This window comes from Psittacula echo, assembly GCF_963264785.1.
Source record: "Psittacula echo genome assembly, chromosome: 3".
Classification (NCBI taxonomy): domain Eukaryota; kingdom Metazoa; phylum Chordata; class Aves; order Psittaciformes; family Psittacidae; genus Psittacula; species Psittacula echo.
The window spans coordinates 102987003-103003136 of record NC_137736.1 but is presented as its reverse complement, the minus strand read 5'-3'; the positions used below and the strand labels follow the sequence as shown (position 1 = coordinate 103003136).

Sequence of the window (16134 nt, the reverse complement as noted above, 5' to 3'; positions counted from 1 at the left end):
ACGGCCGCTGAGCGCCTGGCACAGACCTGAGGGAGCGGCGTGACCCGCCCCGCCGCCGCCGCCGCGGTGCGCCCAGAGCCGGGATGGGCCACCCCAGCCTCCGCGGCCGCTGTGGCTCTCCCGTGAACCAGGAAAAGCGGAGAGGGGTGCTGGGGGCCAGGCAGCCGGCATGGGCCTCACCTCCCCAGCCAAGATGGGCACTGTGTCCTTCAGTCTGCCCGAGTTGTGCTGATACCACAACAGCAGCAGGATCACTAATCCAGGAGGATCTAGTGCCTTACGTTGTATGGGGGTAGAACATAAGGATGGAGAGTGAAAGAATTTCACTTGTCTGATATATATTAGAGCAGGAGGTGATTTTTGACAGTCTCAAGTTATAACTGAGACTATTATATCATCTAATCAGTGAATTATGACTTGAGGTGTGGGTTGAGTTCAAATTGTCTGAAATACTTTAATCAATAAACAATTTTAGAAAAATTTTAGAAATTTTTCTAAAATTTCTAAATTTTAGAAATTTAGAAAAGTGCTCCACTATAACTGCATTTAAATTTAGCTGCTCGTTTTGCTTTCAGGATTTACTGAATGCTGCCTTTTGAGATACCTATTGGAAACAATTTCCATACCAAGCCAATAATTTAAGTAATGACTTGGACCTAGGTTAGCATTCATAACTAGCTGGGTGTACTGAATCTTAGCAGCAAAGGTACTAATCAGTAGCCATATTTCTTGTTACCAGTTTTTGTGAAGAACTGCTTCAAGATCAACTTAAACCAGCATGCTAATTCTCAGCTGGAGGGCACACACAGAGAACTCAGAGCAAGCCCTGGAATCACCAGGAAGTCAGAACAGGACAAAGCACAGGGCTGTACCCTGGCCGCAGTGTGTTCTCTCTGCCCCAGGATACTTCCAGGTCCCCACACTCATCTCCTAGGATTACTAGGTGTCCTAAGTAGGTGAGCTCTCAGGAGCTAGGTCACAATGCACATATAAGGGTGAGCCCAAGCCACGCTGGTTGGGCTGGTGCAGGACAGCAGGTGTAACTGTGCTCAGGAACTGAAGTGAGGGAAGAGCAAAAGTGTCTTGTGGACAGAGGTCCTGTGAGTAGGCAAAACCTTGAACCATCAACATTTTTAACAAACATGGCAGTAACAGTGAAAATTGCAACACAAGAGATTTTTCTTCCATTTCTTTATTGCAAATAAAGTAGTTAAAACTAGATACATGGATACCTATAAATGTACTTTCATTGTTTTAAGGCATTAATGTGCTTTTTGAGATTAAATTTTTTACTAAGAAAAGTTAGGAAACTTGGTCATGACACAATGTCATTTGAAAACAGAATTTTATACTTAAATACATATCTTCAGATTACATGAAGGCAGTAAACAGCTAGAGTTGCTTAAAAGCAAAGTGCACCAGTTGCTGAAGACACATTTGGGTTATGACGTATATTAACTTTTACAAAGAACTAGTATTCTTGTAGTATCAGTAATAACAAGGGTATGATGGCTGGCTCTGTGGACAAGGGGCAACTGGTGGATATTGTAGATTTTGACTGTACCCAAGGAGTCTCCCATAGTACCTTTATAGCCACATCGGCAAGTTGTAGATTGGGTAACTGGGAAATGAGGTGGCTGGAAAACTGTCTGGGCCATCAGGCTTAAAGTGCAGTGATCAGCAGTATGACTGCTTGACTCTGGGATCAATACCTGAGACAATATCCTTAACTCTGTATTAACAACCTGGAAGACTAAGCACATTCTCAGCAAGTTTGCCAATGAGGATGCACTGAGAGGAGCAGTCACCATGCAGGAGGGCATTCAGAGCCTGGAGAAACAGGATGCTGAAAGGAACCTAATGAAATTCAACAAAAAGCAAATGCAGTCCAACATTTAGGATGGGAAAAGCCCTTGAATCAGTACAGGCTGGGGGCAGTAACTAGAATGCAACTTCATAGGGAGAGACACGGATCCCTGGTGAACAAGGAGCCAACACCACATCTTGCAGTAGACAAGACCAATGGCCTCCTGGGCTGCGTTAGCAAGAGCACAGACAAGAGGTTGAAGGAGGTGGTTCTTCCACTCCCTTCAGCACTTGTGGGACCACAAGCTGCAGTGCTTAGCTTTGAGCTCCCATGCAAATCTTAAGGGCTGCCACCCATGTCCTGTGTTCAACCTGGAGAAAGCATAAGGAGATCTTAGTGCTGCCAACAACTACGTAAGAGGAGGGCTTAGAGGAGATGAAGAAGCCTGACTTTTATCCAATGTGCACTACGGAAGGATAAGCAGCACCACACCTGAGCATATACAAGAATTTTTGGCCCAGTGTAAGGGAGAAATATTTACCTTTACCAGAGTCAAAATTGGCAAAGGTTGCCCAGAGAGGCTGTGAAGTGCCCTTCCTTGGAGATAATCAAAACATGAGCAGAACTGGCACAGTTCTGTACTGTGCTCTGGCTCGACCTGTTTTGAGAAGGATGGTGGATTACAGACCTGTGTAGCTCCCTTACAACCTACATTATTCTGTGATGAGCTGGTCAGCATGTTTACTGGAAGGTAGGTTTTACGAATTCTTTTTAAAGGATTACAGATTTAGTTTGTCAGGAAATACTAAGAAATAGGCTATTCCAAGATGGTTTTAAATCAGCATTCAACAAACCAACCAACCCACCAACCTTGGAATCTAGAGGAATCCATTCAAATGCAGGGGTTTAAACTCAAGGTAAAAACAGTGGTTTATACCTATGGAACGATGAATGTGCCAGAGACAGCAATAGCTTAGAATGACTTAGAGGTCATTAGAAGTAATATTCTCAAGATGAGATCAGAGGGCAGTATTCTAGCACAAAAGACTTCAAATAAATTAATTTAGAAATAGGAATGCATTAGGAAATCAGGTAGTGGTTCACTCAGTAAACAGGCTAGTAAGACTACTTCTAGGACTGCCATACATCAAACTATGTTCGGTGTTCTAAGGAGGAACAAAACCAAGCTGGCAACAAGAAAACAACCTAACATGTAAGGCTTAAGGAGCTTAGCGCCTATACTGTATAAAAAGAAGAGCCGAGGTAAGGTAGGAAGTGTGTGAAGGGTGTTGTTTATGGTAGAGGAAGTGGGGAGAAGACTATGGATTTGCTGTCCAGGGCCCAAGTAGTGACAGCTGAAGCAGGGTAAGTTCTGAGGCATACTACTTTGAGCAGGGAAAATTAATTAAACTTTGGAACAATGTAAAAGTAAATATAATGGATGTATCACATTAAAAACTGTAAAATTGGGTAGGCATTAGTGGGAGAAAAAAAAAAAAAAACAACTTTAATATACTTTGAAACAAATATGAAAGACTGAGTACATGTGAAGAGAATAGCAGGTTGAACAGGACAATAATGCTTGCCTGATAGGGATGGCACTTAAAACTTTTTCCTCAGTTTGCTACAACTTGGTCTCTTGAAGACTTTAACACTTCAGTCTTAACTGTTGCTTTAATACAACTTGTGGTTCTGATGGTTTACAGATGAAACTAAAGGTATGAGTTATATGCAAAACCAAAATGTGAGAAAGATGCAAATACATACATTTCTGTTGTAAATGCAGCCCATAACAACAAAATTGCTTCTGCTGGCATGGAACCTTTAGTAGTCTTAAACTGGTTACACTTGCTGGCAAGTGACAGTCTGTAGTAACAGAAATTCTTGCAGTATGCTTTTGATGGGCATTTTTAATTTGAAGTATTTTAAGTTCTAACTGATGAGCCTCTTTCTATTGTACACATACCCTAATACTGTTCTTTTACTATTTCGGAAGTCCTAGTCTTTCCACTCACTGATCTGTACAGTAGCTTCACATGATAAAAAAGCCAAGCACAGATTAACCAACTTTGATTTCATCTTTATTTCCATAAATCATTACACTTCAAGTGGTTAGATCCTTTGTTTCACATTTCTCACCCTAAGTACACACCTAGAGTAGCCACCACAAAATGTGCATCTATTACCATTCTAATAGCATTAGTTGTTATTTATATTTTCCAATGTGATGCAAATATCATTTGCTAACAACAAATTATAATTATTTTCTCCATTTACATGAAATGGAGATAAGTTTTAAAGTGATAGAGTTCTGCTTGCTACAGGTCCAGCCAATATTAGAATATGTAGCAGCTTTAAAACTCAACAGTAAACTGCTAAATAAGCAGTGTGAAAGCATTTCAAGGGTTCTACATATGGAGTTATTTCACACTGCACTAGGAACAGGATAACCTACACAGTCATGTCTATTCTAGTCCACACACCTCTCCATTAAGAGGGCTTGTCTTCATACCCTTTAAAGACAAACCTTGTGCAAATATGAATTTAATGGAATAAAGATGCTGTTAGAACTACTTCTTGAAGCAAATACATGTCTGTGAATGCTCCATCCCTGGCAGTGTTCAAGGCCAGGTTGGACAGGGCCTTGAGCAACCTGGTCTAGTGGGAAGTGTCCCTGCCCATGGCTGGGGGGTTGGAACTAGATCATCTTAAGATCCTTTCTAACCCAAACCAGTCTATGGTTCTGTGATTCTATATCTGCCATTAGGAGGCCATGGTATATGCTCTGTATCTTTCTGGATTGGCTGAAAAATACAGAATGCATAGAAGTTCCTAGTGTCCTCTATAGAATAATAACAGAATTTTCTGTTTTCACAGAAGAATAATTTACACAAAACCACACTCATCCTTTACATAAAAATCTCAAAAAAATCTTTGTATATTCCTTATGGAGCCAACTAAAGAACACATTTTTCTACAGTTGTAAATACCCTCTTTTAGAAGAGATGCTTTGTATCTTTGGTTTGCTTACATGCTGGATGAAAAAAGAAAAAAAAAGTTTTAAAGGGAGTAACTACCTAGTTACCCGAGGCTCATCTTTCACTACTTCTAACATGAACTTTGGATAAGATTGGCTGTTTAGTAGTCACAAAAGGAAATTCTCCACAAAACAATGAAACACAAAGCTTATTTTAGCAGGGCATGTTAAATAAGACAAGGCTGGTTTAGTAAAACTAATTCTTCAGAACAGATCAAAACTAGAAATCCTACTTGTTCCACAATTATTAATCCTACTTGTTTCTGTATCACCATCTTCCTTACAAATATAAAGGATTCCAAAAATATTCACAACAGTATTTCTATATTAATCTAGTTCATTTTATATTTTGAAAAAGTGCTTAAAGAGGCAAGTTTATTAACTGCAAATTCATTATCTGTCCCATTGTCTAAAGCCCTAATTCAGTTGTTTAAAACCCTTGTTCAATACCCAACAAGGAATTAAGACAATTTTCATTTTTCCTTACGTAAATACCCTCCCTACTATTAAATTTTCATGTCAAATTAAGTAACAGTTGCTTGAAAAGTACAGTGTGATTTGTGTTAAACTGCAGATTAGCAATGTAGTGATTTCTAAATAGGAAGTTTCACCTCTAATGTAAGGCTATGAGAAATATTTCAATGCTTTCATTTTTTATCCTTGTTCTTATTATCCAGTACTTTATATTCATCCAACACAGCATGTCCAGTTTCCTTTGCAGTTCTCTTTACAACAGCTTTGATACCAATATTGTCAATGTTAAATGCTGTCACACCAACATTGATTGCAGAATTCATAGCATTGTCTGTAGCATGGCCAGCATCATCTCCATACCTAAAGAAAGACAGCAGTTTTGTAGATTGGTATACTTACTATTTTAATCTTCACTGGAATTTGTTTGAAAACAGAAATTTAAGCATTGCCAAGAACAAATAATAACCACACAGCCTGAATGTATAAAGAAGAAAATTAGAAATAATCAAGCCATTTGAGTAAGGGCTGCTCCTCTATCAGATGGATTACCAATATGCTTCCTCACTTTTTCCTCATAAAACCTTCCAGTCTTTCTCCTTCCTTCCTCTCTAGTTTTGAAAAGCAGAATGCTTATCTATAGAACTATAAGGGGGGAAGTTGTATGCAATAACCCCCCGCCCCAAGTACTTTTTCACCTAAGTTCTTAGGTAAAATTCCTAATATCCCTGTACATCCTATCCCCTGTAAGTCCTCACAACTAGACCCACAGCTGCTAAACCTTCTCAGTCTGTACCATGGGTGGCAACATTGAGGAGGAGGGAGGGCAAATACTGTCGTGCCTTCTCACTTGTCACAGAAAAAAGGGACTGCAATCACCTCAGGCATATTTTTTCCTCAGTTGGTACCACCACTGCTGTCATAGTGATTGATTAGTACTTGTCCTATGTCACCTTCACCTGTTGCTATGTCTGGTGTAACAGCAACACATTGACATGCTAGTTCAAAGTCCCAAAAGCAGACTCACTGAGGTAGTGCACAACCATGCTCAAGTAAGTTAACCCACACAGTCTAACAGGTCTTCTTGGTACAGTGAAGTGCTGACACAGCTATGCTCGTATGTTGGAGGTAGCAAGGTCCCTGCAAAAAAATTCCACTGTGCAGTGAAAAGTTATCTGAAGTAACCTCGAATCAATACAGTGGCAAAGGGGAAGGGGAAGATACGGGCAGAAGTCACACAAAACCCCAGAAAGCTCAAAGCAGCCTTGAGGATACGATGAAACCTACTAAGAGAGAAAACCTCTGGTCTCTACACTGGGCTGTGGGTCCAGCTTCTTTATGCTTTAAGGGGCAATTCAGCAGTCTCATATTAATTACTCAGCTGTGAAGAAAGATACACATCTACACCCGTAGAGATAGTATACTGAAAGAGGACAAAAGTATAGTGACAGCAGTAACTCCAACTATTCTGGGCAGCCAGACATTTCCCCAGAGAGCACTGTATTCAGACAAACCAGGCTAAAGGGCAGTATTTTTGGCAGCATTAGAATCCCAGCTATTTGCAGAATTACTTTTATGACCAGAGATTTTTTGAGAACCTCAAAATAAGGCCAGAAAGAAGCACAGAATATCAAAGAATTGAACAATTTATCGCATTATCAGTACAAGTCATGGCATAATGGCTGGAACCAACAATGAAACCGAATAAAAAGTATTACTGCTTTTTTTGTTCTGCTTTTAATTCTCTGATAGAGCCTTGAATCACCAACATTGGATTTGCAGATCACAGATTTAATCCCACAGCAAAAATTCCATAATTTGTCAATCTGATTAATTATATTTGCCTAAGGAACATCACAAGTCAGTTTTAGATAACATCAGTAAAATAATTTAAAGTAGGACTGCAGCTTATCCAATACACTCAGACTAACAATTTCATAATGTTAACTGATTTTTCAGTTTGCCTGTGTCAATTGTGTAATTTGTAACTTTTTGTTTGCTTGTTTGTTTGTTTTAAGAAAAAAGTTGGGTAGATGTAGATACTGCAGTTGTTCAAATTGTTGTAAAATTCCCACCAAGGTAGTAGCATGGTTCTTTGGCAGAAATATTACTTCCAAAGCTACATTTTCCCCCAGTTCTGATCAACATACACATATGATGAGGTTCTCTTTATAATTCCATCCGCAAAGGTCGTGCAGTTAAGTTTTAGCTGATTTTGTTGTTGATTTAGAGACATTGTGATGATGCTTCGTTAGCTTTGTGGAATTTAACTCATTCACTGGAGTATTTTGAGTGGCAGAGATCTTTGTCACTGAAACAAAAACCAGCTTCCAAAAGACAGAGTATTTATACATATATATATTTTAAAGATCACATCTGAATTACTTATTGGTTTTCACTCTTAGTGGCTGTTGGCTGTTGATCTTCGTATTTCCTATCTTTATATCTAAAACAAAAACATTAATGTGAATTTATGTGAAACAAGTACCAGTACAATACCTCCCAGCATTCCTACTGAAAACAAATGTTAGTAATAAGGCACCATTGACTAGAACTTCATTATTTAGCCTTCTATTTTATCACATCACAACACAACCCTGAATGCCAATCCACTTAATGCTGTATGCTCATGTTTACATTGTTACCTTCTGCTAGTACCCTATGCAGTTCCAGCAATCCTTTTGAACAGCTCTTGCTACACTTACCACCGATGCCACTTAACCTACATGTTCGTTTGCTCTTCACTTTCTACTATATCTATTGCACTTTTTTTGAGGAGTGCATTTCACACATTTTGCAGTCATTTCAATATATTCCTGTATTCTTAACAGCATTTTTCAGTATATGCACTCATTTTTGGTCTATCATCTTACCAACATCATCTTAATCTAAAATGTTACTACCCTCTCTCCCCATTATCTAAGAACATCTGTAATTTGCAAGTCGAGACTATCCCATTATTGCTATTAATGCCTTAGATTTCCTTACACATTTTTTTTGTACCTACTTGCTTTAGCCAGACCTGCCAATAGATGAAGTTCTTCCATTTCTCTTAAATTTAGCTAAGTTTACATAAATTCAGAATCAGAGCTGAGAGGTTTGAACCAGTAACTTTTTTCATAATGACATTATACTGTAGCACAAAGACACATAATTGAACATTATTTATAGCATAGCCTGAAGTTGTAATGCTTCTAGAAGAGAGCTTAAAAAACCACAATCATTTACTCATTTCATATTTTTACTTACAGGAGATGCTCATTACTGTGCACTTAGCAGCTTATCATGTGCTGCATAATTAGAGCAAAGCTGGTACTTCAGTCACCTTCCCTGCAATTTGATAAGTTTTTTTTTTTCTTTTGCTAGTAATCAAACACAATGACAATACACTGTAGAGCATAAAAACAATAAAAACATAACTTACTTGTATTTGACAGTTTTTACAGTCTCAGTTGAAACACTTTTAGCAATGCACTTCGCTGCACTTTCTAAACCTTGCCACACTGTTGAAAACCCTGTAAAAATGATCAGTTTATTTGAGTTCACAGCACTGAAAAGTATGCCATTAAAAAAGCATATGGGATTTCTATTACCTTGAACTCCACTTGCTGCTACCACCAGAGCACCATCCAATGTGGATTTGCCATCTTTATCTTTCCTGAGGGACTCTGGAACTAATTTGCTGCCATGCTTCTTCACGTGTGGAGCCAGCTCCTTCCCAACACAGCTTGCTATAGAACAGACTCCCTCAACTACCATAAAATAATAGTATGTAGATTATTTAGTGCAAACATAGAACATCTTCCTTTAAAGGTCCTTACATCTAATTAGAAGTAAGCACGCTGAAGTCTTGAGTGTTGCTTCTATTTAATATGCTTATTTCAATGACATGCTTCAATCCATGCTTAAGTACCCAAGTGATATAGAAGCAACCTCATTTTTCAGATTCTCTTATTTTCAGATTTCAGATTCAGCTCCAATTCCTAAGAAACAAGTATGGCTAAACATCACTTCAGAGGACACACTAGTCTCACACTCAGATTTCTAGAAAACATTTCCATTGTTTTGTTATCCTGAACTCGCAGATAGGGAACATGCTGTTTCTTCTCTGCCCTGACTTCTGGAGAAGTCTTTCTTACAATCACTCTAGCTCTTCAAAATAGTTTTATAACATCCAGCACAATTTTCTTTTAAACTTTAAGACTGTACAATATATTCTTTCAGGAAAGAAAAGTATGCCTCAAGGCCATATAATAAATATTAGTCCTAAAACATGTCACTTGCAGGAGATAACAAGGCAAAAACTACTGATCTCTGGATTTCATTGGGTCAGTCCCTCCTCTAGTTTATTGGCTAGAGAAACCAGATCTCATTTTACAGAGTATTTATTAAGACAAAAATATAATATACTATGAGATGCAAATTTTTACCTAAGAATTGGCTGACTTTCACAGCTCCTCCAGTAGCCTGTTTTGCTACATGAAGTCCCTTTGCTACAGTTGGGTTGACTTCCAGAGGTTTTTCTTCTGGTTGGATGTGTTCTCGCAGTTTAGAAGCTCCTTTATGTATAGCTTTACCAGTATACTCTGCACCTTTTATTAGGCCCCAGCTTACCCAAGATGCACCTTCAAGGCAAAAATTTATTTTCTTACAATATACAACTTCACAGACTATAATTCCTACAGCTTTCCTTCCTCTGCCTCTGCAACACTGGCTGGAAACATTCCTGAAACACAGCTTGCAATTACACTCTTCCCTGAACAGGCCAGGATGAATTCCTGCAGCTATTTTCTACTACATGGCCCACTTTTTTTAAGTTCACTTTATTTAAGTTTAATACAGCCACCCCTCATCCAAACCTCAGCTTAATACAAATACTCAGTTTTTGATAGATATGCAAGCCGCAGCTGGGTCAGAAGTGATAGAACTGCTTATCTTTCTGCTGTTACCTTCTGAAAACACACAACCCAATTCTCTAGTCCTCCTAGAAAATTCATCTTTATTACAATCAGTGAATGGTCATTAGTATTTCCAGAGTTTCTCAAAGAAAAGAAAAAAAAAAAAGTTTATCTGCAGATACATGCCTGGTTTAATATAACTGCTTGTACAAGAGTAAAATTGTTCTGTCTCAGTGATTTGAGTAACATTTAAATCCTAACATTCAGTCAAATGGAAGCCTACCTCATTTGCAATAAGCAAGACTGTTGGCAATGGATTTAAATTCTGCACTGGTTTCATAAAGCTCAAAGTATACTTTAGATGATCAAAAATGGAACTGATGAATAACTACTTCTGATCACTCAGCTTTTACCAGCTCACATGGATTTAGGTGAAAATACTGTTAAAATGTTACTCACAGCAGTTCATATTCAACACAATCCCCTTATTACAACAGTACCTGACAAGATTCCATGGGCAACTTTCTCACTCCATTCTGGCAACTCTTTCTGATTTTCTGCTCCTTCAGGTTGTGGTTCGATCCGTACAGTCTGAGACAAGTTAACTGCATCCCCAGAGGTATCTGAAGGCTAAAAAGGGAAAGTAAACACCTGAGAATCTACTTTGCACCATTATCATCAGGATTTCTGTTTTAGATCATACAAATCCATTATCAAATCATGTTAATGTTGTACATTCCTCGGGTCAGTGCCCAGAAACTCAAGGGAAGTTTGTGATTCAATTACTTTAGCACAGATAAGCTGTGCATTCAAAAAAGCTTATCAGAAAGCGCAGCATTTTCTGTATGCTTTCTTCATCCAGTAACAAAAAGATGCGCTTGCCAACACTGCCAAAAGATGAGACTTGTCCATTTATCATTTTTATCTTCTCAGAGGGATGTCAACTCTGTTGTTATTCAATATGGAAACTTAAGTCTTTGGTCAGAGAATCCAGCTGCACTAAAAGAATGCAGCTGTTCTGGTTGTTTTGCTCCTCATCCTTTCCTCACAAATGTAAAACTAAGGAGATTATTCATCATATGTGCTGTTGATGTTTTTGCAGACTGGCACAGCCAAGGAACACATTAAGCTGTGCATGATACTGCTCCAAATTTAAAGTTGGATGGATGCATTCTGTGTAGTTTCATAGTTTTTTTTCATAGTTTCATAGTCCAGTCAAAAACTGGAGTTTCTGGGGTAGGTGTTAATCATTCAAACATACAAACCACCGCCATAGTCTGGTTAGTGTTTCTAAAAAGTGTAACATCACTTTAGAAAGTTCACAAAGAATGTATAATTAAACTTTAATTACAGAAAGCAAAAAAAAAAAAAATTATCAATTTAGGTTTTTGTTAAGATTCTATTTTAGGATTATTCTAATGTAAAAGTAAAAACTTCAACAATTGAAACACTGCTGGTTAATGATGGATAGAAAGAAAAAATCTTTTTGTTTAGTCTAGAGGAGTCTATATTCTTAGATGGAAACTATAAGCAGAATAGAGTACACAATATAGAATAGTATTTGATATCACATGGAATTCTTAGATTTCCCAGAAATATTTACTGGAACTAAAAGCAGGGTATCACACAAAGATGACTGTTGCAGCAAAAGAAAATAAAACCAACATTAACAGAAAAGAGTAGATTAAGACTTAGAAGGTTGCTACCCAGAAGGTTAACAATCTATTGCTGACATGTACTATATCATCAGTTACTGCTTGACAGCAGTGTGAAATTTCATGTTCAAGAAATGTCTTTAGCCTGGGACCAAAATGCTTTGGGAGCTGGGCAGGAGAAGAAAAAAACAACAAAAAAAAAGCCCCCAAAATATGTTCCAGGTATAATTTAGCTACACCACAGCTTGGTGGAGAAAAACAGTTAACAAGACTTCTAAGAACTATCCTAAGGAGCAGAAATGGATTCTCTGGTAAGACAGGTGACTCAGGACTATAATTACATTAAATACAGTTGTTAACTAGACCCTCATGAGTACTATGTAGAATGGCCACCAGACCAGGCATTGAAATGTTTGTGCTATATCACAGGTTTTAAGACTCCAGAAATCTGCTGATCTGCAAAATGTGGTAGCCTGCAGTAACTGAATCAGCTCTTAACAGAAAAACAAACCAACAAAAAAAAAAAAACAAACCAAAACACCAAAAAACAACAAACCAGCCAAAAAAACCCCACAGCATGCACTGCAGCTGTCAATCAAGTCTGAAAGCTCAATAGCTCCAACATGTAAAAAAACCCATGTTTTTTGTTCAGTGACAATTTTACTAATAAAATTTGGAATCACTGTCCTAGAATTTACCTGGACTTTGTGGCCAGACATCTGTTTAAATTTATCTTCAAAATGCACTCTCTCAGTTGCTAGGAGCTCTGAAGATAACCCTACTCTCTCATGGGATCCTGGCACCTGTGACATTGTATCAGGGAACATTAATAAAAACATGGAATTTTAGGATAAGGAACTAATGAGATACCAAATTCGAACTACTTCTGAGCAGGAAAACCAACAGATTTTACCCATTAATTCCTGCACTGAAGCATCACACTATTCTGTAGTACTTTTCCATTTTAAGTAAAAACTAGGGGCCTCTTTTGCTAGTGAAATCCCCTGCTGAACTCAACAGGATTTATCCCATAGCAGAACTCTGCCCGCATGGCATGCTGCAAACTGGTCCTGCATCATCACTGCATTCAAATCTTGGTGATTCAACAAGATTCTATCTTTCATGAGAAGATACAATCTTCTTATGAGCTTTTAAGTAGTCATTGATTACCATTCTTCCTGAAATGGTGCACCAGTGCTCTTACAGTAAGATATTTCACTTGTTTCTAGTCACTTTCTCTTACTCCATATTTGTTAAGACCATGGGGTTTTTTTCTATTTTTTCTATCAGTCAGTATCTTACTGCAATAAGGCACTAGATTTATCTGTTCTGAGACACCATTTGAAGGCAGGTTTTTGAGGTACACACTATTTTCACAGATTGTCTCTGAAGCAGCTTAACATTTTTGAACTGTAAACATTTGGGCACAATATTCCAAGAACAGTATCATCAAAACTACACAGACTGTGTGCACACACAGAGGAAATACCATGTTTTCTACTGAAAACAAAATTCCATTTGGGTTCTATGTTACCTTCTGGAAAAAATAGAGAAAATATAAAAAATGGTCTCCATTTCCTCTCTGGGCTTACAATTTAGTATTAAAAATGTTCTTTCCTCCCATCTCACAAGGCCTACAGTTTCACTACTAGGTTGCTTAATCTTGGCTACTTTATTTCTCTCTGGTGAGCTTACCAAGCAACACACAGAACTTTGCAGTTTTACACAACTAACTGTAAGTGGGAGAATATATTGATTGTTTACACCTCTCTTTATTAGCTTAAAATAGGCAGCCCAGAAATGTACCTGGATTCGAAGGTCAGACATCTGTTTTAAGAGATCCTCAAACAGCTCTCTGTCAGCTGCTGGAAGTTCTGAAGACAGCACTAGTCCCACGTAGGACCCCGGTATCTGGGACATCGTGTCAGGGAACATGTAGACTCCAGTATTGCAGCACAGAACAGGAGACTGGTTACGCATTAGAGGATATAACCAGTCACAGACCTAGAAACAAGAAGTACATAAAGGAATTAAAGGATGCTTTAAAAAAGAAAGCCAGGTAGGACATACTGATAAGCACCATGAACTCAATCTTCTGTTAAGTTTAGTAAGAAACATAAAATAGCTGCATGCAATCAAGAAAAAAAACCCCAGCACCATGGAAATATTCTTGATTGGCTCTGACAGTCTAATGTAGAGAAAATACTAATTTTCACAGGACTATAATTTGGGCTAGTAGCCTCTTAAATGAGGTCTAGTCATAAGGCCCAGGTACAGAAGCACTGCCAAACAAGTCAGGATTCACAAGGCCTGTAATCTCCTCCAGAATCAGGACAGGTTTATATGATAGGATAAAGAAAACATGGCTTCTGCTGAGCAATTGTTGAAGACTGCTAACATAGGTGGAGGTGAATCAGCAGACCCCAAACCAGGAAGAAGTTTTTGTTTGTTCCTCTAAGTTTCCTCTTCACTGATGAGACCTTCAGCAGCCAGTCTTAGCAGCAACAAGGAGATCCTTTCAAGGCCAGGTTGGATGAGGCCTTGGGTGGCATGGTTTAGTGTGAGGTGTCCCTGCCCATGGCAGGGGGGTTGGAACTAGACGATCTTAAGGTCCTTTCCAACCCTAACTATTCTATGATTCTATGATTCTATCCAAAGTCAGAAACCAGACCAGAAACACAATGTATGTTACAGAACATGCCTACATGTAGCAAGCATGGACTGTAAAAATGCAAATAATGCACCTTCTTTATTTGCAGTTCAGAGTCTGGATTAATATGGCTCTCAAATTCCTAAAAGTGGGGAGTGCACAACCCTGTTTTACACTGACATGTTACAATAGGTGAATCAACATGTCTTCTCTAAATGAGGAAAGGGAAGTTAAGTTTATGAAATGAAAAGACAAGATAAGTAAACTCCTTTAGAAAACAGAATTCACCAGAACAGTCAGCACTTGACAACCTTGGAAAGAGACAATTTTTGCAGGAAAAGTCATAAAAATGTGAATTTGCATAAAACTTTTTTCCAACATCCTTGACACTATCACACAGAGCAAGAACTTAAGATGATTGCCTTTTAAAATTTTATAACAGCTCTTGAAATTTAATTAAAGGACAAAATTATTTTCCTGTTACCTGAAGAAATGCAGGTGGACGATTCTGGGCCATCTCACTATCCGTATCCAAGAACTTCACAATGCGTAGATATCCAGGATATGAAGGAGCACTAACCTGCCCATCAGGAGTCACGAAGAATATCTGTACCCCCTGGGGAATCAAGATCAGCTCATCTGCATCCACTCCCAGGTTTTCGAGGGGAGGTGGCTGAGTACACTTGCTGTAGTAGTCCTCACTTACAGAAGAAAACTCCCCAGAGTCTGTGCCATAGGACACAGTAAAATGGCCATTGGTAGCTTGAGGAGTATAGGCAGGAGGTGCTTCATTTAGCAGATGAAGAGGTTTTGCAGATGGACTCATAGCTGGAATTTGCTCCGGGCTCACAGCTGCAACACTTCCATCTGCTGCAGGTGGCTGACTTGGTACAAGTAGAGAATTAGGGGCAGGGGGTCTTTCTGGCTTTTCATTGGAAGGAATGGATGGGTACAACCTGGGCACCCCATCAGGGGTATCCATCACAGCAGGACTAGCTTGTACAGGTGGGGTGTTTTGTTCTAGAATGCCAAGTCGAGTGTGAACATTTTGCAGGGTCTCCCTCATCTTCTGTTGCATTTGCCTAGCAGACTCCCACTGGGACCCTACGCATGCAGGACCCTGTGATGGAATGCTAATTCCTCGGAGCAAGTGGTCAAGCCCTTGCTTATAATAAGTTCTTGCCTCTTCCTTCTGACCCAGTTCATCTGTATTCAGTCCTTTATTAATAAAAAGAAAGGCTTTCCTGTACTCTTCATTAATAGCTTTAATATTTGCATCTTCTTGCATAACGGGATCCTGCAGCTGTTCCATTACTGCAAACTGGAATAAAAAATAATTAAAAATATTTATAAAGCCAAACAATACTTACCTTAGAATAAAATGCCTTCTAATTAGTTTCTAGTGATGACCATACTGCATGTATTAGCAGAAAGCTAAGTAGCTGCTTGGTACAGTGTCTGATATGTTATGGTTATCGCCTAATAACTTTCAGATTTAGAATATGTGATTTCAAGACAGCAAGAAACTTATAACTATCACATCTAGTTACATCAGACATGTATTTCTTAAAAGCTAAACATCAGAAGAATATAGATATGCCCAAAATTAAATTTTC

At 38.6% G+C, this 16134-nt stretch overlaps 1 protein-coding gene across 1 annotated transcript; it reads right to left on the bottom strand.

The window, feature by feature from the left end:
- Nucleotides 1-4676: 4676 nt before the first annotated feature.
- On the bottom strand, nucleotides 4677-15839 carry SPART (spartin). Its single transcript, XM_080613747.1, has 8 exons — nucleotides 15003-15839; nucleotides 13675-13872; nucleotides 12567-12671; nucleotides 10714-10843; nucleotides 9746-9940; nucleotides 8909-9067; nucleotides 8740-8830; nucleotides 4677-5678 (listed from the first exon to the last, which is right to left on the bottom strand). The coding sequence occupies exons 1-8, from the start codon at nucleotides 15828-15830 to the stop codon at nucleotides 5492-5494; spliced, it is 1893 nt and encodes a 630-aa protein (XP_080469873.1). The 5' UTR covers nucleotides 15831-15839; the 3' UTR covers nucleotides 4677-5491.
- Between the last annotated feature and the right edge of the window lie 295 nt (nucleotides 15840-16134).